General features: G+C 47.0%; 1 protein-coding gene across 6 annotated transcripts in view; it reads right to left on the minus strand.

Moving 5' to 3' along the window:
- The window catches only part of ST6GAL1 (ST6 beta-galactoside alpha-2,6-sialyltransferase 1), a 485,891-nt gene that overhangs the window by 351,105 nt on the left and 111,639 nt on the right, over positions 1-23,147 (minus strand). For 5 of the 6 annotated variants that reach the window (XM_060639503.3, XM_060639498.3, XM_060639501.3 and 2 more), the window contains 3 exons: positions 21,723-21,821; positions 20,270-20,444; positions 15,105-18,011 (listed from right to left, as the gene is read on the minus strand). In XM_060639503.3, coding sequence (XP_060495486.2) covers positions 17,770-18,011; positions 20,270-20,444; positions 21,723-21,821 — 516 coding nt within the window. In that variant the 3' untranslated portion in view covers positions 15,105-17,769. Of the gene's footprint in view, positions 1-15,104; positions 18,012-20,269; positions 20,445-21,722; positions 21,822-23,147 lie in introns of those variants that run through there. The other variant, XR_009612253.3, reaches the window with a different exon arrangement.

Raw genomic sequence — 23,147 nt, forward strand, 5'->3', positions numbered from 1 at the left:
GCCACCTAGACTACCAGAAATGGTAGCCAAGGGCAAGGTGGGGGACCTAGAATAGGTAGTAGCAAAGAAATATGACAAATAATACTTACAGTCTCAGGACTAAGTGCAGCAGTAAGAGACGTGGCTTATCCCATTGACATATCTCTTGTAAGCTTTTCCCCAGAAACTTTGACCAAGGGTTCCTTTTCCTCCACATCCTTGCCAACACTTGTTAGCTCTTGTCTTTTTGATGATAGTCTTTCTAACAAGTGTGAGGTGATAACTTTTGTGACTTTGATTTGCATTCCCCTGATGATTAGTGATGTTGAGCACTTCTTTATGTACTTGTTGGGTCATTTGTATGTTTTCTTTGGGAAAATGCCTATTTAGTTCCTTTTCTCTGACAATTTTTTGATTGGATTGTTTTTGCTACTGAAATTTGTTGTATGAGTTGTATGAGTTCTTTATAAATTTTGTATTTTTCTTAATTTTTAAATGTTTACTTACTTTTGAGAGAGACAGAGAGACAGAGCACAAGCAGTGGAGGGGCAGAGAGGAAGGGAAACACAGAATCTGAAGCAGGCTCCAGGCTTTGAGCTGACAGCACAGAGCCCGATGTGGGGCTCGAACCCACAAACTATGAGATCATGACCTGAGCCAAAGTCGGACACCTAAGCAACTGAGCCACCCAGCCACCCCTATAAATTTTGAATTTTTAACTCTTTATCAGATACAGGATTTGCAAATGATTTCTCCATTCTGTAAGTTGTCTTTTCATTTTGTTGATTGTTTCTTTGCTGTGCAGAAGCTTTTTAGTTCAATGTAGTCCTGCTTGTTTATTTTTGTTTTTGTTACCTTTGTTTTTGGTGTCTATCTAAAAATTATTGCCAAGTCCAATGTTAAAACAGTTTTTTCATGTGATTTTTTTCTATGAGTTTTGTGGTCTCAGTTCTTATGTTTAATTTAAATCTGTGGTCCCTTTTGAGTTAATTTTTGTGAGCGGTGTAAGGTAGGGGTCCAATTTCATTCTTCCACATGTGGTTATCCAGTTTTCCCTGCTCCATTTATTGAAGAGACCATCCTTTCCCCATTGGATATCTTCTAGGCAGTATGTATTTGGTTCTTGTTCTTTATCCATCCACCACTTGATGTCTTTGAAGAATTAAATCCATTTACCTTTAGGGTAATTACTGATAGGTAAGGACTTACTAATGTCATCATAGTCTTTTTTGGCTGTTTTATAATTCCTTTGACCTTTTCCTCATCTCTTGCTGCCTTCCTTTGTGAATTAATGATTTTCCTTAGTGGTATGCTCTGATTTTCTTCTCTTTATCTTTTGTGACTCTATTCTAGGTATTGTTTTGTGGTTTCTGCGAGGCGTTTATAAAAAATTTTATATGAATAATACTCTATTTTATGCTGATAAGGGTTTAACTTCAATTGCATACAAAAACTCTACCCACTTACTCCCCACTTTTATGTTTTTGATGTCATAGCTTACATCTTTTTGTATCGTGTATCCAGTAACAAATTGTTATAGCTATAGTTATTTTTAATACTTTTGTCTTTTAACCCTCATACTCGAGTTGAGTAGCGCCACATTAGTCTTTGAGTATTTGGAATCTATGTTTATATTTGCCAGTGTTGTATATTTTCACGTTATTAAGTAGCATCCTTTTGTTTCAGTTCGAAAAACTTCTTTCAGCATTTCTTGCAAAGAAGATTCAACAGTGATGAATTCCTTCACCTTTTTTTTTTTTTATTAGGGAAGGTATTTATTTCGCCTTCATTGCCGAAGGACAGTTCTACTGGGTAGAATATTCTTGGTTGGCAGTTTCTTTCTTTCAGTACTTTGAATATGTCATCTTATTCTCTCCTGGCCTACAAGACCTCTACTGAAAAATCCACCAATAGTGTTATGAGGTTTCCTTGTTGCAAGAATGTTTTTTCTCTTAGTTCTTTTAAAATTCCTTGTCTTTTAGACTATTTCATTATACTGTGTCTTGGATAAGACTTCCTTGGTTTAATACTTTGTGGTGACCTATTAGCTTCATGAATTTGCATATTTAAATTTAAATCTCTCCTCAGATTTGGGAAATTCTCAGCCATTACCTCTTTTTAAAATTTTTTTAACATTTATTTATTTTTGACAGAGAGAGGAAGAAAGAGAGCAGGGGAGGGGCAGAGAGATGGAGACACAGAATCTGAAGCAAGTTCCAGGCTCTGAGCTGTCAGCACAGAACCCGACATGGGGCTCCAACTCACAGACTGTGAGATCATGACCTGAGCTGAAGTCGGACACTTCACTGACTGAGCCACCCAGGCACCCCTTCATTACTTCTTTAAATAAGCTTTTTATCCCTTTTCCCTCTCTTCTTCAGGGAGTCCAATGACATGTACCTTATTTCTCTTGGTGTCCCATAAATCCTGTGGGCTCTTTTCATTCTTTTTTCCTTTTGCTCCTCTGATTGATACTTTTAATTGGTCTGTCTTCTAGCACACTGATTCTTTCTTCTGCTTGGTCAAGTCTTTGTTGAAGCTCTCTATTGAAGTCTTCAATAGAATTCTTTAGTTATTGTATTCTTCAAATCCATGTTTGGTTCTTTTTCATGTTTTCTCTTTGTCAAACTTATTTTGTCTTTGTATTGTTTTCCTGATATCATTAATTTGTTTATCTCTGTTCTCTTTCAGCTTCTCTCTGAGTGTTTTTAGAGCAATTATTTTGAATTCTTTGTCAGACAATTCTTAGGTCTCCATTCTTTGGGGCCAATTACTAGTTGGCTTACTGTATTCCTTTAATGGAGTCATGTTTCTCTTAATCTTTTAAAAGTTTACTTATTTATTTTAAGATAGAGACAGCACAAACAGGTGAAGGGCAGAGAGAAGGAGAGAAAGATCCCAAGGAGGCTCCACACCATCGGCACAGAGCCTGATACAGGGCTCAAACCCATGAATTGCGAGATCATGACCTAAGCCAAGGTCAAGAGTTGGACACTTAACCAACTGAGCCACCCAAGCACCTTATTCTCAGTGATTCCTGTAGCCCTGTGTAGGTGGCTGTGCATTGGAAGAAGCAGTCACTTCTAGTTTTAGGGGCTGATTTTGGTAAGGGAAGACTTTCACTTGCAGGTGGGGGCATGCTGGAGTGTGCTGTGATCCCAGGTCTAGTGGTGCAGGGCTCCATGTGTGAGCATGTGGCAATACCAGGTCCAGGGGGAGGCATATTTCTTCATCTCAAGCCACCAGAGTCCCCAGTATCAACAACTATGTGTCCTTGGGGAGGACTTGTTGGATGGGGAAATGAGTAATAGCTGCAAGAACTATTGTGATCTTCAGCAGCACCTCCATGGCCAGGGTACAGGCAGTGGTAGTGGCCAGAGCTGGTGGTATGCCACTCAGCAGTGGGAGCCAGCTGCAAGTGCCTATGTGGTGGCAGGAGCCAGTTGCAGATACACACATCCAGGACAGACAGAAAGGGCCAGGGACAACTACAGACTCCATGGCAGCTATGAATGCCCTGGATATCAGCATGATCTCCCCTTGTTGTACAATCTCCCACTACATGTGTATACTTCAGTGGAGGCTGGTGACAGGGGTCGGGCCAGGGGGTGCGACTACACAAATGGAGGGGCTGGCTACAGTTTAGTACAGTGGTGCAGGCCAGTGACAGAAGACAGGGCCTGATCTGGGCCCACAAGCAGCTGTCGGGCACCCTGGCTGGCATCATGCCTTCCCCCAGCTGCACGGTAGTATCGCTGGGTGCGTGCACTGCAGTAAAGGCTGGTGATGGACGTCAGGTCAACAGCATGCAAGGGAGCAGCTGGCGGGTCTCGCCCTGAGTGCACACATGGCAGCGGGGTCAGCCGTGAAGATCTAGGCCGGTAGTTTGCTCTGATGCAGCCACAGAGGCCTGAGTTGGCTGCCAGTGTGATTCCCAGGCTCTGGCGGGGATAGGGAGGGGGTGGTGATGGAGCAGGAGGGACTCAAGTGGCTGGCATCAGTGAACATAAATACCTGTAGGGTGGAAGCTGGTAAAATATGCAGGGATCTGGGAGCTGTGCTGGCCACTGTTCTTTCTTCAGGAGTGAAAGCTTCTGGGTTTATCTGTGAAGCAGGCCACTGAACCACAACTGTTCCTGCTGCATGGCTGCTATTGGTAGGCCCTGCTTTCCTTTTCGTTCCTCGCCATCTGTATTACATCTCGGGTTTGCCTGTCTGGGTTGGGTGAGACTGAAGCAGACCTTTTCTGTGATGCCATGAAAAGCTGGAGAAGCTGGTTGCTCAGCCTGTTTCTCCTTTCCTGACAAGGGGAGCTCTTTCTAGCTGGGAAATCCCTGCTTGACACTGGGCAACGCCAGTTTGCGAGGTGGGGTGATTCAGGCAAAATGCAGCCGTCCTTCTTCTCGTGTGGTTATGCTCGGGTTCTGTTTTTCCACTGTGTTGCTAAAACTTCTTAGGTGGATCCCAGAGCGGTTTTTGTTCACAGCTAGCTGTCTAATGATTGATCTGTATGTGGGGACAGCGGCTGGGGTCTTCTATGCCACCGTTTTGGTGGTCATTATCATTGTCATTACAGTCTTTGTAACTTCATCTCATGGCACCATTGCAGGGCATAATTTATATACATCAGCATTGATCAGTTGGATAAATAGGTGGATGGGTGGGTGGATGGACAAACAAATTTTATAGGTTTTAGAAGTTCTAAAATAAGAGGGTGCAAAGAGATAGCCGGCAGGATTAGTGGGCACTAGACTCAAAAGAGTTTTAAGTGAACTTTGGGTCTGAACTAGAGAGTCTGTCTTAAGTGAACATTGCTGAGTTGGGAAACAGTAGAAACTCCGGTGTAAAATTAAACTTAGAAAGTGTTCCCATGCTCGAGTAGTGGGCTGGCAGTGTTGGGGTCCTCCCAGCTGGTAAACGGGGAATACTGCAACGTGGCTTCTGATGGAATTTACCAGGGCCTGATAGGAAATAACTCCCATGAGTGAAACTGAAGGGGAAAAAGCTGAGATTACTAACTGCTGGCCAAGTATATAGCAGACAGTGAGATCAGCATGGTCCCCACCGGCCAAACCACTAACTCCCTTCTTTTGGTAAGTAAGCACAGCCTGGAGCATTAGAATCAACTGCGGTTGCATTATTTTATTATAAAAGTGGCTACTCAGGGTTTCTCTGTGTTTTCACTTTCATCTAGAACTCTCCGTTGAATACTACTTTATTACTCAGTACCCAGGGCCACACACTTCCCCTGTGCAATATGTTCCGAGAACGGGAGGTTTGCTGTTTGGAAAAGAGGTATTCGTGTAAAGACCTATCAGATATTTCTCTTTTGATCTCTTTCCATAGAGACTCACAAAGGCTCACAGCCTTTGTCTCAACCTAAGCTGCAGAGTTTAAGACTTTCAGCCATTTTCACGTCTGGGCCTAAGACTGGTTCTTTCCCTTCATCTAATCACGCCTCCAATAGACTTTTGGCGGGTGGGTTTTAGAGTGTCCTGCTCAATCTTTCTTTGGAAAGAGGTAAAAATAAATATCTGAGGAAGCCCAGGGAGAGCTCTGGGTGATGCCAGGATCTGAGGCAGCAGTCCTGGCTGGGCTGGCCCAGCTAGACAGGCCCACCTGTAGGTTGCCCCAGAGCAGAGATGTCATTAGAGACAAACACAGACCTCATTACCACAGAAGGACAGACCAGATCTCACTGGTCTTCCCACTGGGAAGAGTGGGTCACTTTCATAGCTAAAGGCAAAAAATTCAGTTGCTCAAAGCAACCACACTAGTCTGTAGCTTCCACTCTCTCGCTGCCCCTGCCCCCACTTCCTGGCTGACCGAGGTGCGTACATGCACTCCCTCCATAAGGGACTTCTCTGTCAGAGGTCATTCTTGCTTCCCCAAATCTTGCTTCATGCTTTGACCTTGGCCCTTTCATTGAAGCTACAGCCCCTTCAAATCTCAACCCAAATAGTGGACCTGTCTTCACGACAGCCATCACTTTCCTCCCTTCTTTTTTCTTCTATGAACACGGGTGCCAGGCACCAGCCATTCTTGCCACCTCTCCTCACTACTATACTCCGTGTTGTTGGAGCTACAGACTGCTCGCACCACACTGAGTTTTCAGTTTCCCAGATATTTCAGGGAATCTGAACTTCTAGAGTTTTTGCCTGCTTTCACCACAGTCCTCTCTTCCTAATTCCACAACAGAGCTATGGGACAATCAGTGTCCCCTTCCCCTCCTGTTGTGACCCCTTGAACCTGAGCCAAGCTTGATGAGCCTAGAAAGAGAGACTCCTCCCCCACCCACCCCCACCCACCCCCCACCCCAGGACTGGGCTTTTGGGAGCAATCTGTTTAACTATATAAAATAATTCATGATCTGCCTAGCAAGAGTCCACTTTCAAAATTATGTTGGGCTAGCAGATGTTGGGCTTTCACTGCTTTAGGGAGAGGAGAAACATCTAGAAGATCATCTTGGGCTTTTGAGTTTCCGAGGGTCCAGATCTGGGGTTAGGGCACTTTTAAGGAATTTTTCGGGAGAAATTTTGACTATGTGTCTTTGAATATGTGGTGTGTGTACTTGCCTCGCTGGGTTGTGATAAGCATGTAGAGGGTGTATAGGGCTGTGATGATAATGTCTGTACCTATAAGGATAATAGTTATGTTAGATCATGAGAAGGAAGCTATTACTACGAATAGTTCTCCGATTAGATTAATTGTAGGGGGTAGGGCTAGGTTTGCGAGGCTGGCTAGTAGTCATCAGGCAGCCATCAGGGGGAGGATGGTTTGTAGGCCTCAGGCTAGGATTATCGTTCGGCTATGTACTCGCTCATAGTTTGAGTTTGCGAGGCAGAATAGTATTGATGAGGTTAATCCGTGGGCAATTATAAGAGCTGTAGCTCCTATATAGCTTCAGGGTGTTTGGATTAGTACTGCTACAATTACTAGGGCTATGTGACTTACGGACGAGTACGCGATTAAGGATTTTAGGTCTGTCTGGCGTAAACAAATAGAACTTGTTATAACTATTCCTCATAGGGATAACATTATGAAGGGGTATGCTATTTGGTTTGTCGCGGGGTTGAGTAGAATTATGATGTGTATCATTCCATATCCCCCTAGTTTTAATAGTATGGCAGCAAGTACTATTGAGCCAGCAATGGGAGCTTCGACGTGTGCTTTTGGTAATCAGAGGTGGAGTCCATATAGGGGTATTTTTACTATAAATGCTATTATGCATGCTAGTCAGAGGAAGACTAGCCTTTTGAACTAACTTTTGAACTTTTATACTAACTTTTTTACTTTTTTGCCTTTTATACTAACTTTTGGAACCTTACAACCAGATAGGAATATGATTCCATTGTGCAGTTTTTGAAAGAAAACATTTTTATTCCTAGGATTTTATACCCAGGCAAATTGTTTCTCATGAAAACAGAAAGAAATTTTCAGATATGTGAGTACATGTGTATCCAATTTTTTGAAGATGTACACCAGAATGATAAATGGAACAAATTAAGAGCATTAAGATTGGGGATGTTACAGGGGAGCCTAGGTGGCTCAGTCAGTTGAGCGTCCGACTTCAGCTCAGGTCATGATCTCATGGCTTGTGAGTTTGAGCCCCGTGTCAGGCTGTGTGCTGACAGCTTGGAGCCTGGAGCCTGCTCCAGAGTCTGTGTGTCCCTCTCTCTCTGCCCCTCCCCTGCTCATGCTCTGTCTCTCTCTGTCTCAAAAATAAACATTAAAAAAAAAATTGGGGATGTTACAGCATATAAAATGATTGTTGCTGAGTAAGCAATTTAAAATAGAAATCTTCCTTGAAATACACTGTAACTCTGGTTATAAAACTGAATGATATCATCAAAAATAATTCTCCAAACCACAGTCATATTCTGAATCTAAAATCTTAATATTAACAAAGATTAAGGATAAGGAATAGAGAATAATCTTATCTTGTTCATACAGAAATATAAGATATCATTTCATTTCTGACTCTGACAAGGAGTGAAATATGAATTAAAGTGCTTTGGTAGAACTTTAAGTTAGAATGAAATATAAGATATATAGTACACTATATAGAGTGTATATTATACAAAGCTCTGAAAATGATAAAATGAGAAGCCCATATAATAAAAGGAGAAGATAAAAGAAACAGTGAGTAAGGAAGTATAAAAACAGAATGAAAGAACGTGACAGTTAAAGATAACAATTATGGGGGTGCCTGGGTGGCTCAGTCGACTCTTGGTTTTGGCTCAGGTCATGATCCCAGGGTCGTGGGACTGAGCTGCAAAGACTCTCTGTCTTTCTCCCTCTACCCTTCTCCCCTGCTTACACTCTCTCTCAATAAAAATAAAAATAAAATAAAAATAAAAAGATAACAATTATGATGGTTCATTAAAATGAATTTAAATTAAGTTAAAATATTCCTGTTAAAAGGCTAACATTCTGAGTTGGAAAACAAAATCTAGTAATATGTTGTTTTTAAGAAACACACCTAAAATCAAATGAGACCCCAAAAAAGCTTATAAGCAAAAGGATGGTCGTGAGTATATCAGATCTTTTTAACAAACAGCACTGGGGTAACTGAATATCTACATACCAAAAAAAAAAAAAAAAAAAAAAAGATGAAGTTGGACTCCTTGCCTTATACCTAGCCCAAAACTAATTCAAAATAGATAATAGACCTAAATATGAGAGCTAAAGGCATAAAACTCTTAGAAGAAAACAGAAATAAATCTTAATGACCTTAGGTTAGGCAAAGTTTTATTAGATACAATGCCAAAAACACAAGCAACAAAAGAAAAATAAACTTCATAGAAACATGCTTTAATGCTTTAAATGCTTTAAATGATACCATTAAGAAAGTGAAAGGTAGCCCACAGAATGGGAGAAATACTGGCAAATCATATATCTGACAACTGACTTATAAAGAACTCTAAAAAAATCCAAATATAAAAAGACAAATTATGGGGTGCCCGGGTGGCCCAGTCACCCAGGTTAAGAGTTAGGAGTCTGATCGTGGATTTCAGTTCAGGTCATAATCTCATGGTTCATGAGATGGAGCCCTGCGCTGGGCTCTGTGCTGACAGTTCGGAGCCTGCTTGGGATTCTCTCTCTCTCTCCCTCTCTCTGCCTCTCCCCTGCTCATTTGTGCGGGCACATGTGCTCTCTCTCTTTCTCAAAATAAATAAATAAACATTGAAAAACTCTAAAAAAATTAAAAGACAAATTAACCCATTTTTTTTTAATGAGCAAAAGATCTGAATAGGTATTTCTCCAAAAAGATATACAAATATCTGGTAAATACTTGAAAAGATCCATGGGGTGATGTCACCAAAATGGGGGCACAGGTCATTCCTTACTTCAGCTCCCCTCACAGGAAGACGAACTAGCAACTATCCGTAGACAAAACACTATTGTGAAAATCCCACAAACGAGAGGGGAGGCTGAAGCACTCCCTGGGGCCACAGAGACCAAAAAGGACCACAAGAAGAGCCTTACCCTTCACTGTAAATGCATTGCCCTTTCCCCCACTTAGACAGTGCTACAGAGTTGGTGCCCCTGAGACTCTGGTTTCTCCAGTGGGAAAAGAGAGCCCAAGGTGGATATCCAGCTCCCCCAGCACTGTGGGATCCTTCCTGGGTGGGGGGAGGAGGGGCATTTGGGTTTCACTTCAAGGGGATCACTGGGGGAATCTGCTGGGCTGAAGAAGGGGACAGAGCCTACCACAACCAGTGCTCAGATCTTGGTGGATCTCATTTCTGCATGCAGCAGCACTCAAACAGAGATTCCAGCCGGTGGCTCTGCCCATCTATCTGCAGAACCGAGCTGGTGGCCCTGTTTGGCCAGGGAGCTCCGTTGGCACTTCTGCCCAATTTGAGTCCCAGTCAAGGGGCCATGTAGACTGGGGAGCCTGTTCTGCTTTGCTGGGGCAGGGAAACAAATGTGCAGCCCCACCCACCTGCTGAGCACAGGCTCCAGTCCCACCTGTCCAGGAGACCTTGCCAACAAACTAGGGCAACTGTGGAGCTCATCCTTCAACCCTGATTGGGCCGGGAGCAGAGCCAGCCACCCTGTCCAACGGTTAAGCATAGCTTCTGACTCTGCATAACCAGGGAGCCTGAACAGTGACCCTAGTCAGGCTCAGAACTCAGCTTGTGGTCCTGCCAAACCGTGGAGCCCAGCCTATAACCACGCCCAGCAGAAGACCCCAGCCTGTGGCCCTGCCTGACTGCTGAGCACAACCTGTGGCCTGGCGCAGGCAGGAAGCCCAGAGGGTGACTGGACTCAGTCACAGAGCATAGCCTGCAGCCCAACCTGATGAAGGAACCCAGATAGGAGCTCTGCCTGACCGCAGAACAGCCTCTAGCTCCACCCAACTGCAGAATACAGCTGGAGGCCTCTTCCGACCATAGAACCTGGCCAGAAACTTTGCTTCTACACCACTGGCAAGTTTCTGTTGGCTGTTGACAAGAAGCCTCAGTTCTCAGGACTTTTCCACAGGACTGCCGGGGTGTCCTCATGATTTGGTGGTTGGCTTCACCTAGAGCAAGTGATCCAAATAAGAGCAAGGTGGAAGCTGCAATGTCTTTGTGCCCTAACCCCAGAGGCAATACACTGTCATTTCCTCAGTATCCTATTGGTAACACAGATTGGCACTATTCAGTGGGGGAAGGAATGTCCTTACCTAAGAACATGAATACCAGGAAGTGAGGGTCATTGGGGGTCATTTTGAAGCCTGGCTACTACAGTCTGCCTTACTGACCTTAACCCTACCACATGCAAAATACACTCAAAGCTTCCAAATCCTTCTTGCTCCCCATCAGCCATATTTCATCCCTTCACAGTACCAGTGGAGCACAGCCAGCAGCCTGCCAGAGCACAAAAATCAGCCTACAGCCCTGACTGATCACAAAGCACAACCTGAGGTCCTCTCCAGAGTCTTCCTGAACACAGAGTAAGGCCAGCTTCCGGAACCGTCTGAGAGCACAGCCTGATATGGCAACCAACCAGGAGAGATTGTGGAGTCCAGCCTACAGCCCTGCCCAATCACAGAGTCCAGTGACACCAGCCCGCCGGGGAACACAGCCTGAGACCTTACCCAACCAGAAGTGATTGCAGAGCCCAGCTAGAGGCTCCCTCTGACCACAGAGCCCAGCCAGTGGCACCACCCCGGACCTCAGAGCCATGTAAGAGAACCGTCTTGGGAGGAGACCAACCAGCTCCCAGTTAAGCCCTCAGATGGCTGCAGCCCCGGCTGCCATCTTAACCACAATCTGTGAGAGATCCCAAGCCAGAAGCACCTAGCTAACCCACTCCCCAACTGACTCACAGACACTGTGTGAATACGTTTACTGTGGTTTGAGCGGCTGGCCATTTGTTAGGTAAACTAATGTAACTAATACGCACTCTTCCGTTTCCAGGCTTTCACTAATTTCTATGGAGAAGACAAAAAGGAATAACAAAATAATAAACCAGAAAATGTCACAAAGTTTCTAGCAATCTTAGAGTGCTTCCTTTGGTTTGTTCCCTTTTCTGATTTTCTAAGACTATTCCAGCACTTTCCTCTAAGATTCTTCCAGCCACAGTTCCTGAGAGGAAAAGACTACCTATCCTACCCACCTGCCACCTCCAAATGCAGTCAGAGATGATGACATATGCTTATATGTGCAGGTATTCAGGGGGGAAACAAGTGCAAAGAAACTACATGTCCAATTCTAAAGAAAATTGTATAAATTATAACACATTTTTATAATAGCATATCATGCAACCATTACAAGGCATAATTACAAAGGGATCCTTACTGATTTGGAGACACTTTTATGATGTCTTTTTAAATTAAAAAAAAAAGTGAGGGGGGTGTGTGTGTGTGTGTGGTATTTTGTATGTGTGTATATATAGTATTTTTTTTAATTTTTTTTTTAACGTTTATTTATTTTTGAGACAGAGAGAGACAGGATGAACGAGGGAGGGGCAGAGAGAGAGGGAGACACAGAATCGGAAGCAAGCTCCAGGCTCTGAGCCATCAGCCCAGAGCCCAACGCGGGGCTCGAACTCGCGGACCGCGAGATCGTGACCTGAGCTGAAGTCAGACGCTTAACTGACTGAGCCACCCAGGCGCCCCTATATATAGTATTTTAAAACACAACAGGGAACTACTAGCAGGGATTATCTTTGGATGAAAGAATGCAGATGACTTTTTCCCTTTATGGTTTTGTGCTTTTGACAGGAAATATGTACTTTTATTTATTTTTTTTTTAATTTTTAATCTTTATTATTTATTTTTGAGAGAGAGAGAGAGAGAGAGAGAGATACAGAGTATGAGCGGGGAGGGGCACAGAGAGAGGGAGACACAGAATCCGAAGCAGGCTCCAGACTCTGAACTGTCAGCACAGAGCCCGACGTGGGGCTCGAACCCACGAACTGCGAGATCATGACCTGAGCCAAAATCAAGATTCAGACGCTTAACTGACTAAGCCACCCAGGCACCCCTGTACTACTTTTATACTCAGAAAAAGCATTTAAAGTAAAAAGAGAATCTTGTCCATCCCTTAAGACTGTCACCCATTAAGACTACCTAAATCCGGGATGCCTGGGTGGCTTAGCTGGTTAAACGTCCAACTCTTGGTTTTGGCTTGGGTCATGATCTCACAGTTCGTGAGTTCAAGCCTTGAATCAGGTTCTGTGCTGATAGCACAGAGCCTGTTTGGGATTCTCTCTCTCTCTCTCTCTCTCTCTCTCTGTCCATCCCCCCACCTCTCTCAAAATAAATAAACTTTAACACTTTTTTAGAAATAAAGACTACCCCAATTCCTGTCAAAATCAATCTTATTTTTCATAACTCCATTATTGTACTTTTCCTTGTATGATCCTACTTCCCCATACTTGGCGTTTGCATGGTGTTTTCCTTCTATGCCGTTACAAATGCGTGCAGAACAACATAAGTGTACTACCTAGCTTTAGTTCTCCAGGAAATGGCACCACTCGTCTCTCACGTGACCATGACACTGCTCACAGGCGGGGCCGGCCCATTCTCCCAGGCCCCAAATTCTTGGAGGACAGGCGCTGTGACTATTCATCACTGTCTCCCAGTGCCACTCACAGTAGGTGTTTCCTGGGGACTCACTGGGCTGAACAGAATTCCTCTTCCCATTATCAGCTTGTTTCCTAGTCAATCCTGAGGAGGGACTGGATGGTGGCATAAATGCATGAGGTGGTGGGATTTTGTAGGCGCCAGGAAGGTCTTTTCCTCTCTCTTGCAGCTGATGCCATGATCCCAGCTCACAGGGATGAATTTTATGGGTTGAAAAAGTGGAAAGTGACCCTGGAGCATTAGTGCACTCCCTGTCACATCACATCACAGCCAGGAAGGCTGCCCCGAGGGTCACAAGAGAAGAGGAAACCAAGGCCACACAGGAGGCCTGGGAGCTAGGAATAGGTGTGGGGGATGGGGGAGGCAGCCTGAGGTATTGCAGAAGTTCCCTTCCAGGCCCAGATAGCGGGTCCCCACCCTCCCAGCTCACCAGCTAAGAGGACCTTACAGAGAATGAGGGCCACTGTAAAATGCGGCAAGCACAAATCTCCATTCCCAAACTGACTGAAATCTATTTTTCTGTCACTTCTATTTTGAGCTCCCTTTCTACTGGGATCCAGACAGAAACCCAATCTTTGTTGATATGGCATTACATCGGAGTTCCAGGGAACGTACAACACGAAGGCATTGGGTGCTGGGGTCCGAAGTACATACGGGCATCGCTTGTTTTGTTGTTCTTTGCTTTACTGCACTGCGTGGATACTGCATTAAAAAACAATTTTTTTTTTTGAAGGTCTGTGGCAACCCTGCGTCAAGCAAGTCTGTTGGTGCTATTTTTCCAACAGCATTTGCTCAATTCCTGTTTCTGCGTCACATTTTGGCAATTCTCGCAATATTTCAAACTTGTTCACTATTATTACATTTGAACTGCTGCAATCTCATGATAACACTTGAATGGATGAAGAGTTGCTTCTCATGCACGAGCAAAGAAAGTGGTTTCTTGAGATGGACTCTACTCCCGGTGAAGACGCTGTGAAGACTGTCGAAATGACAACAAAGGATTGACAACCTCATACGCTTCGGTGATAAAGCAGCAGACCCCAAATTTGAAAGAAGTTCTACTGTGGGTAAAAGGTGTCAAACAGGATCGCGTGCTACAGAGGAATCGTCTGTGAAAGGAAGAGTCGATCGGTGTGGCAAACTTCGCAGCTGTCGTATTTTCAGAAACAGGCACAGCCACCCCAGCCTTTAGCCACCAGCACCCCGAGCAGGCAGAAGCCAGCAACACTTAGGCAAGACCCTCCACTTAGGACTCCCTGAAAGGTCAGAGGATGCCTCGCATTTTTTAACAATAACATATATTTTTTAATATTTATTTTTGATAGAGTGCAAGCAGTGGGGGGGGGGGGGCGGTGGCAGAGGAAGGGAGACAGAGGGTCCAATGGGGGCTCTGCGCTGACAGCAGGGAGCCTAATATGGGGCTCGAACTCAGGAACCTAGAGATCATGAGCTGAGCCAAAGTGGTACGCTCAACTGACTGAGCCACCCAGGTGTCCCACAATAAAATATTTTTTGATCAAACAGTTTTTGCAGACACAGTGCTGCTGCACCCTTAATAGACTACAGTATAGTGTCGTGTGGTTTAGGGGGACATATCCAATCCCTAACGGGAGGGGCACAGTTCACAGAGAAAAGGAATTCTCCTCTCTCCTTATTCCTGCTTCTGAGATTTTCTGTCCAAACATTTTGGCTATCCTCTTGGGACCTCAGTCCCTTAAGGGTTTTAGGATTTTGGAAATCAAGGTAAAGACCTTCCTTCCATCCTGCTTCCTTGTCCTACAGCATCCTTTCCCTGAGGTGCTGGACAAACAACTTAGTCACATGAACCCAAGCAAGAGCAAAAGGAAAACAACAACAACAACAACAATCGGTCAATATCTCAAAGATGCTGTTTGCTACGTAGGTGAGCATCCTTCTTCCCGGGGGAGTGGAGAGGAGCTAGTGGGAAAGGATTCAGGGCTCCGGGACTCCAGCTGTGTCCTCCTTGGAGATAAAAGTTGACCACCAGCAGTTCTTTCCCTTAGCAAGTAAGGAGAGAGGGATAAACTTTTTGAAAAACACGTTTATTTTAAAATTTTACATCATCTTTGGATAATTCATGATCGGATCAGGCACGGTGCAGACACTTCTGAGATCGAGGTCTCCAGACCAACGTGAACAGTTTCTGCGACTGAAGAGCCAGGGGACCTCATGATATAGGATGGAGCGATGGCTACTGACGAAGACACGACCCCCTCAAGACGGGGACTTTCCAAACGCAGCGTGCAGTCACCATTTCTAAATTATCTGTCGCAAACATTAAACATCTCACCAGACCAACAATAATACCCCTATCTTATCTGCAGTTTACTAGTTTCCATAGACAACACAGAATTAAATTAATTTGATCCCTTAGATGAATAATAACAATTAAAGCTAGCATCTACCCAGTGTAGTCTCATTGTCCACACCAACACCAACCTCCTGCTGATGGAATGCCACCTGCCTCTCACTGTTTGTGATTCAGAGATTGCAGCAAGCACGTCAAATCAGAACATAAAGCAATGTTTTATGGGCCCGGGGCCTGGGGGCCCGGAGAGGGGAAAGACTCCCCACACAGCAAGAAGCGGCCCAAGTGCGCTGCCTATCCCCAAGCAGAGAGGTCAGAACTGCAAGCAGGGAGGAAGAGGAGGAGGAGGGGGAGGAGGAGAAGGAGGCGGGGGAGGGGGATGGGGTGGACACCCTCTGCACGTTCCACTGCCTCAGATGGTTTCCTGGGCACTCCAGGCAGGTGTCCCAATAGGAGAGTTAATTCCCTGATGATAGGACCCCCTCTCCGGCCTCCCTCAAAGCAAGGTCTTGCCCAGGTGTGAGCACACAGCAGGTCCTTAGAAAAGGAAGGAAGGAAGGAAGGGAGGGAGGGAGGGAGGATGGAAGCCACCATGCGCAGGGAACCTGCTAGGACAGAACCAGGATAGGTGTTTCATGTAACCCTTATAACAGCCCTGTGAGGTAGGCTCATCACCCCCCCATTTTAGAGACGTGGAAAAAGAGTCTCGGAGAGAATTCACCAATGGTGGCATGGCTGGTAAACGGGACGGGGGGAGCATCAATTTGAAAACCCGGGGCTTCTTCCTCTGGGTTCCTTCTACTCTTCTATAAACCAAGGGTTTGGCAGCAAGTGAGCCAGCTCCAGCTCCCAGACAGCTGTTCTAGAGCTCAAGCTTGAGGGGCCGTTGAGCACATAAGGCCAGGAGTCCAAACGCCTGGGTCTAGGAACCCTGGCTCTATAGCATTACTTTGTAACCCTGAGCGAGCACTCTGCCTTCTCCACAGGGCAGGGCTGGCCTAGCCCAGTATGCTTCTCCACCAGGGAACGGGGTAGCACAACTACCCAGGAAGCCTGTTGGCAGGCCAGGGTGTGAGGGCCTCTGTCTGGAGACTCTGATGCTGCACCGTTGCTGGAGGGCCAGAGGGCATGGCCGTCTGATATACCTTGTGAGAATCGGTTGTGATCTCTAAGGTTCTGACTTCCGAGAGCAACTTTAAATGCTAGGGAACCACATCCCCACTCCCTGAGAGACGTCCCGCAAAAGGCCCGGGAAGGTCAAAGAAATCATCAGATCGGGATACTGTTGTAAAGCAGAAAATGTTGAAAAATAATTTGAGAGAGAGAGAGAAAAAAAAAACCCCACTGCTTTAAAGGGGAAAACAAGAGGGCAGTCAGCAGTGGGCGCGCGGTGTGCAAATCCCACTGCAGGGTAGGGTCAGGCCAGGCTGAGCATGGACAAATCAGGTTTTTGGCATCTGGCTTGCCCGGTGTCTGCCAGGGGGCTGCACTCCCTGCCTCAGACAGGTTGGGGGGAGGGGGTTCCTCAAAAAAATCATCTGAGCCCCTAAGTTCAGGCAGACCTTAGAGAATAAATGTGGGCAATAAAGGCAGAAAGGAAAACGCAACTCAAATGAGTCAAGCGTCTGCTTGGCCTGTTTCTCCTCTTCCTCTAAAATCTCCACAGCCCAGCTCAGAGAAGCCCTCTCCGACCAGCAGACAGAGCAAGTGTGTGACCCCTCCCGAGCTCGCAAGCAGCTGGAGGATGGAGCCTGTGCCCTTCTGTGCCTCTCATCGCCCTGTGGAGAGGATGTGCGTTCGGCAAGACCCTTTGCCCACAAGCACCCAGGTTAAGGACCCGCCAAACCAGCTAGAGCGACAGGAATGCCACCTCTCCCGAGGGCATGGAGCTTGGCAGCAGCTTTGTTCTAGAGGAATCGAGGATGTGTCCTACACTCCCTACCACCTACTGGTCCCCAGAGCCACCTTATTTATACCGGGGCAAATCATCATTTAGGAGAATTTCTTTAAAACACGAAATCAGTATCTAGGAGCAGATTTCAAGCAACAGAGAGTGCTGGTTTGTGAGAATAACGCCACTCCCGTGGGGAAAACAGCCCAGCTTTGGCAGCCCTGGGGAGAAAGGTGGATCCCGCATTTGCCTGTGTGTGGGAAGAATGCTAGGTGTGTGTGCACATGTGTGTGGCAGGAGTCTTTGGGGGTCACACACACACCTCTACAGCTACGGGGCAGGCTGGACCTGGATGCTTGCTCTTGGGACTCCTGCAGCCCGAGGCTCTTGCTGACAGAAGGCCCACGGTGCAGGCTGTGATTGTTCGGGAATGTGATCCACCCACGCTCGGTGGAGAAGGGTGAGGGGACCTGACCAGGAAGCCCACGCTCAGCAGCGAATTCTCCGGAAGCCAGGCAGCGTAGCTTTCCCAAGCAGGTAAATGTCCTCATCTGTGCCCTGGTTGAGGTGTTTCACCAGATTCTTCTCAAAGAGTAGGGGGTGGTAGGCGCCCATCGTGCAGGCGCTGTCAAAGAACTTCTGGTAGTAGTAACACACGTCAGTCTTGCGCTTGGACGGGAGGAACTCATAAATATCCACCTGGTCACACAGCGTCATCATGATGATGATGCCTGCAAAGGGGAGCGGAGGTAAGTCCTGCCCAGCGACCCACCCCAGCATCCTGAGCTCGTGCGCCATGAGCCGGGCAGCTCAGGGACCCAAATCTGGGGAGATGTCTATCCGGGGTTTCTGTTTATTGCTGTGATTCCCAACCTGAGCTCTGCCAGTAGGCCAATCCCGCAAGCTGTTCCTCGGGATGTTGTGTCCTGTGTGCCTTTGTATCCCTGGCACCTAGGTCAGAGGCTGGTACGTGACAGGTCCCCCCCCAAGCACTAGAGGACTGAAGCGCTCCACCGGTCACCGAACTTATCGGGGCGAATGAGCTATATGCAGAGAGAGGACAAGAGGACTGAGGTGACGGGACCATCACACGTAGATAGTACTTTCTAGCACTTTTACATCCCACAGGAGCCTGGTGGATGGTGCTGATTGGGAGAAGTTGCTTCTTACAGTGCTTAGGGAGACGGACCTTCCCCCAGGCCGGGAGGAGGGCAGTGGGAACAGGAGCACACACGGTCTGTATCGCTGGGCTCTGCTCCTTTGGGCAGGAGATGCAGCCAAAGCGGTGTGGCCAGGCCGGTGCTCCCAGAACACTGTGCCAACAAGAGGCTGGAGACTCCTGCTACCACCCTCCTGTCCCCACCTGGCTCAGGCATCGCCTGCAGGACACGTCCCTCACCATCTGCCCCAAGGGGTGATCCGCCCACTCCTCCTACCACACAGGCTGTTGCTAGGATACAATAAGTTGGTGGCTCTCAGACCCCTCTGTCAGCCATAAGTATGGGGAGCGTTTGCGATGAAGCAGTTCTCACTGATAGCAAAACTGTAAACTGCTTAGCAGCAACTTTGTTCCAGAGGAATCAGCTATGGGGAAAGCCCTCTCTCGCTACCTCTGGTCTAATGCGGGGAAAAAAGACAGCTCTGCAACGAACTGATGAAGGCACAACGGAAGTGCTTCTAGAAATTACGGGAGGAAGCACTTCCTATGGGAGAGGTCTTCCACAAACTTCCTGGAAGCACAGGTGTGGGGCCCGGCAGGGGCCACTAGGGATGGGCACGAAGGGGGATTGGTGGTACAGGGGACCGCGTGGGCAAAGGCAGGGCAGTGGTGATGGGAAAGTGCTTTTCCAACCATTCCTGTTCCAAAGGGCTCCTGGAAGAGCCCCAAATGCACACATCTAAATGTTGAAGAAAAAAGTATGAAGAAGGTGTGATACTGAAATGGCCCCCATCCCTTTCTATAAGGAGTGCCTCTGACATTCAACACTGACTTGTTCATTAACTTAGGGTACAGTTTCCACAGGGCTATGCTATGCCAGACCCAGAAGAATGCATCAAACTCAGTCCCCACCCTAAGGTGGTTTGCATTCCAGAAGGAGAGCAGGCAAATCATGCAATGGGGGTGGCAGGGGCCAGCCATCCAACCATCCATCCATCTTTCTGTCCATCCATCCCCAGGGAAAGGGGTCCCCTGCGGGGGCTCAGAGGAGAGTTTCCCTTCCATGCATCCGAGAAGAAAGTATGAAGCCAGCATTCAGGACCGTCTGGACTCAGACCTCAGCCCACCCTCACCAGCTCCCTCAGCTCCATTCATGACCCCTAAACCAATAAAGCTGCACAGCTCATTCCTCTATCAGGAACATAACTGGGGCACTCACTGGATTAAACAAATTTTTGAAATCCAGAATAAAGTATTACTGAGTCTTGATTTTTCCTCGGATGCCAATATGGCTCAGCAGAACATTATTAGTGATCCTGTTTTTATTTAAAATGTTTGATATTTCACTCAGCACCAAATCTTGCATTCGTTGTGGTTTTGAAGAGAGTCTGTATTGATGTTATTTGTTACTGAAATTTTTTGGTGCTCCCTTAAACTGTACACCTGAGGCAAGTGTCTTCCTCGCCTCATCTTCCAAATCCCAGCCCTGCTCTTCTGCTTTCCTGCCCAGCCCCCACCACCAAATCTGCCCCTTGCCCAGGCCTGGGCTGACGCCACCCCTCCACAAAGCTCCCTCCTGGCACAACCGGGCAGCTGCTCCCTCCTGGCCTTGGACGCCTGACTGAACTCCACCACCAAAGACCCTAATGGAGAAGGATTCTATCTTCCGATCTCTGGATCTTAGCTAGAACTTGGCACAGTATACAAACACAACAAAAACCTAGCAGTTGTTTGGTGAGCAAAGAAACGAATGAACGAATGAGGTCCCAGAAGAGCGCTAACCGCTTCTAGAAACAAACACGAGAGGTCCTTCCCCAGATGCGGACTCACCAAGCATCCCAGAGGACGGGGGGTTGGGCTGAATCTCCTCTGGAGAGACTTCTTGAATGATGTCCCACAGCTCCCAAGGCATCTGGGGCCTGAGGATGTAAAAGGGCTGATCGGGATGAAGCTTGCGATAACTCTTGTAGTTCTCAAAGAAGCTGTAGTCAGGGCTCTGGTACCACTGAAAGAGAAGGAAATGGTCTTCTCAAGGAGAGGGATGTGCCTCGGCTCGGAGCAGATTCCAGACTCCTCCACATCACAGCACTCACTTGATAGCACAGGGGACCCAGCACATAGCCTATGCTCACAGGGGATTCTGAGCCTGGTGACCCTGGAACAGCCTCAGACTTCAGGATCATAATCTCTGGGAAAGCTTCCAGAGCTCAAAGGGGCCCTTGGCACCGTCTAACCCCACCTCTAAGGGGGCGAAAACTGGGGCACAGCTTGCCACATCTGGGGGTTCAAAGTCCCTGTCCTGACCCTGGCCAACTTCTGTTTTCAGAGAGATCAGTGCCAAACTGCGGGGGCTGAGGTGGTGAGGGTACCAGGGGTCACCAGAGCCTGTCGGCTACTGCCGGGTCTGACTCCAGAATCAAGTGTCCCCAGAGGGTCCCCAAGCACCCCGTCCTTCCGCCCTAAAGCCATTCTCCTGTGGCACTGAAGCCACATCAGGGAGAGGCCAACCGACGTGCAGGACAAACAGCGAGAGCGCCAATCTGGAGAGGCTGAGGAGCCGGCAGGCCCGAGACTTCTGTCGCCTTTCTGAAAGAGTGCCCCCTGCTTAGTAAACCAAGCCCTGGGACAGGCGACTTCCCCTCTCCACAGTCCAGTCTCCTCACCTGCAAAAGGGAAATAACCACGCTTCTACCTACTTCCCTGTGTTGTTACGAGAGTGAAATGGAAGAATTCTGGAGACCGGAAGTAGGTCAAGCATGGTGATTCTGTCATAGGAGTAAGAGTAACCATTGTCTATTCCTGCTGATCTGCGTCAGAAATAACTGAATTAGGGGCGCCTGGGTGGCTCAGTCAGTTGGGCATCCGACTTCGGCTCAGCTCAGAGCCTGCCTGCTTCGGATTCTGTGTCTCCCTCTCTCTCTGCCCCTCCCCTGCTCATGCTCTGTCTCTCTCTGTCTCAAAAATAAATAAAAAACATTAAAAAAATTAAAAATTTTTTGAATTAGATGAACACAACCCCACTCCAGTGAGAAATTCGGGCCCTGTTACTCCTGATCCATACCATAATTAAGAGATGAAAACACAGCACCATGGGGCAGGGCGTGGAGGGCACTGGTATAGGACGGGAATACTTCCGCGCTGCTATTCCGGATGAAGTGTGTTGTCCTCAAACTGAAAGAGCCAGTCCTCAGGGATGGCCCAGATGACTCTCAAACCCAGGAACTCAGGGACATCTACAGGCAAACAGAAGACTCATCCCTACCTCCCATGGATACCCACTTACCTTTGGGATATCTGAATGGTAAACAGATGGGTCCCACACAATTAGGATTCCCTCGTTGTACAAACTGTCTTTGAGGAAGCGCCCTTCAGTGGTGACCAACTGCAAGAAGAAGCAGCAAACTGTCACCTGGATGTCAACATGTAAACATTCTGCTTGTGGTAGTAACTGACAGGTCACAAGTACCACCTGAGGCCCCAGGGCCCGTGAGGCTTCTAAGTTTCGGTGCAGCACTTAAATTTCAATGCCATATGAGATCAGCTGTCAACACTCGCCCTAAAAGGCACATGTTGCCCAGGTGGAAACTGAGACGAACAAATGGCGGAAATCAAATCAAGAATTGTTTGACAATAAAAGCCAGAATCACAATAATCCCTCCCCACCTCGACCACTCACCATCACGAGGGGGAGACCTAATCAGTGTCACTGCAATGTCTCAAGAGCAACTATGTGAAGGTGGGTGGTCTGTGTACAACCCAGGGAACACCAACTTGTCATTGGCCTCGGAGGTCATTCAGCCATCTCGTCGCCCCCAAACCTCCCCCAAAGGTAGGAAGGCCCTGGAAGCCTGAAGAATATAACCCCACTTCCTCAGCATATCTTTGAGACAAGAAATATTAGTGGTGGGGATTATGTAGTTGCACTGGGTGTCAAGGAGTCCCCAGACAGTCACAGGGGGCCAGGGTGAGTATGGCCATGAGGTGAGTGAGTGGTTAAGGGACAAATAATAGCAGGCCAAGCCAGGGAAGGGGGGTGTAGGGAGAGGGAAGGTGTCCCAGACAGAAAAAGCAATGTGTGCAAATCCCCAAATGTGAGATTATGTGAAAGAGACTGCTGGGCATCACCCAATATTCATCCCTTCTTTCTTCCTTGGAAACAAACATTTCTGCTTGCCTCAATACAGGGCTATCTAAAATAAAGACTACCTGAAATAAAAATGTCCCAGCTTCTCTTACAGCTAAGCATGGCCACGTGATAAAATTCTGGCCGAGGGTGTGGGAGCAAGTGTGACTTGCAGAAGTGTCCTTAGAGGCAAAGTCATGCCTTTCCTTGTTCATTCCTCTTTCCTGCTGGCCCAAAGTAGATGTGATGGCTGGAGCTTCAGCAGTCATCTTGGACTGTGGAGTTGAAGCCCCAGGACTGAAGGGCAAATACACAAGGTAGCAGGAGCCTGGGTTCCTGACACACTGGAACATCATAACAGCCCTGAAATGTCTACCCTTGGACTTCTTTTACATGAGACAGAAATACATTTTTATCTTGTTAACCTAGTGTTGAGGGGTGGGAAGAGTGTTCCTGGCACTTATAAACAAACTTAGTTCTACTTAGTACAGTGAGGAGCTTGTCTGGGAATTGCAGGTTGTCCAGTGCAGCTAGGATACAAAGGGAGAGCTGGAAGGTACTAGAAAAACGTAAGCAGGGACCATG

This window comes from Panthera onca, chromosome C2 (assembly GCF_046562875.1).
Source record: "Panthera onca isolate mPanOnc1 chromosome C2, mPanOnc1 haplotype 2, whole genome shotgun sequence".
NCBI lineage: Eukaryota > Metazoa > Chordata > Mammalia > Carnivora > Felidae > Panthera > Panthera onca.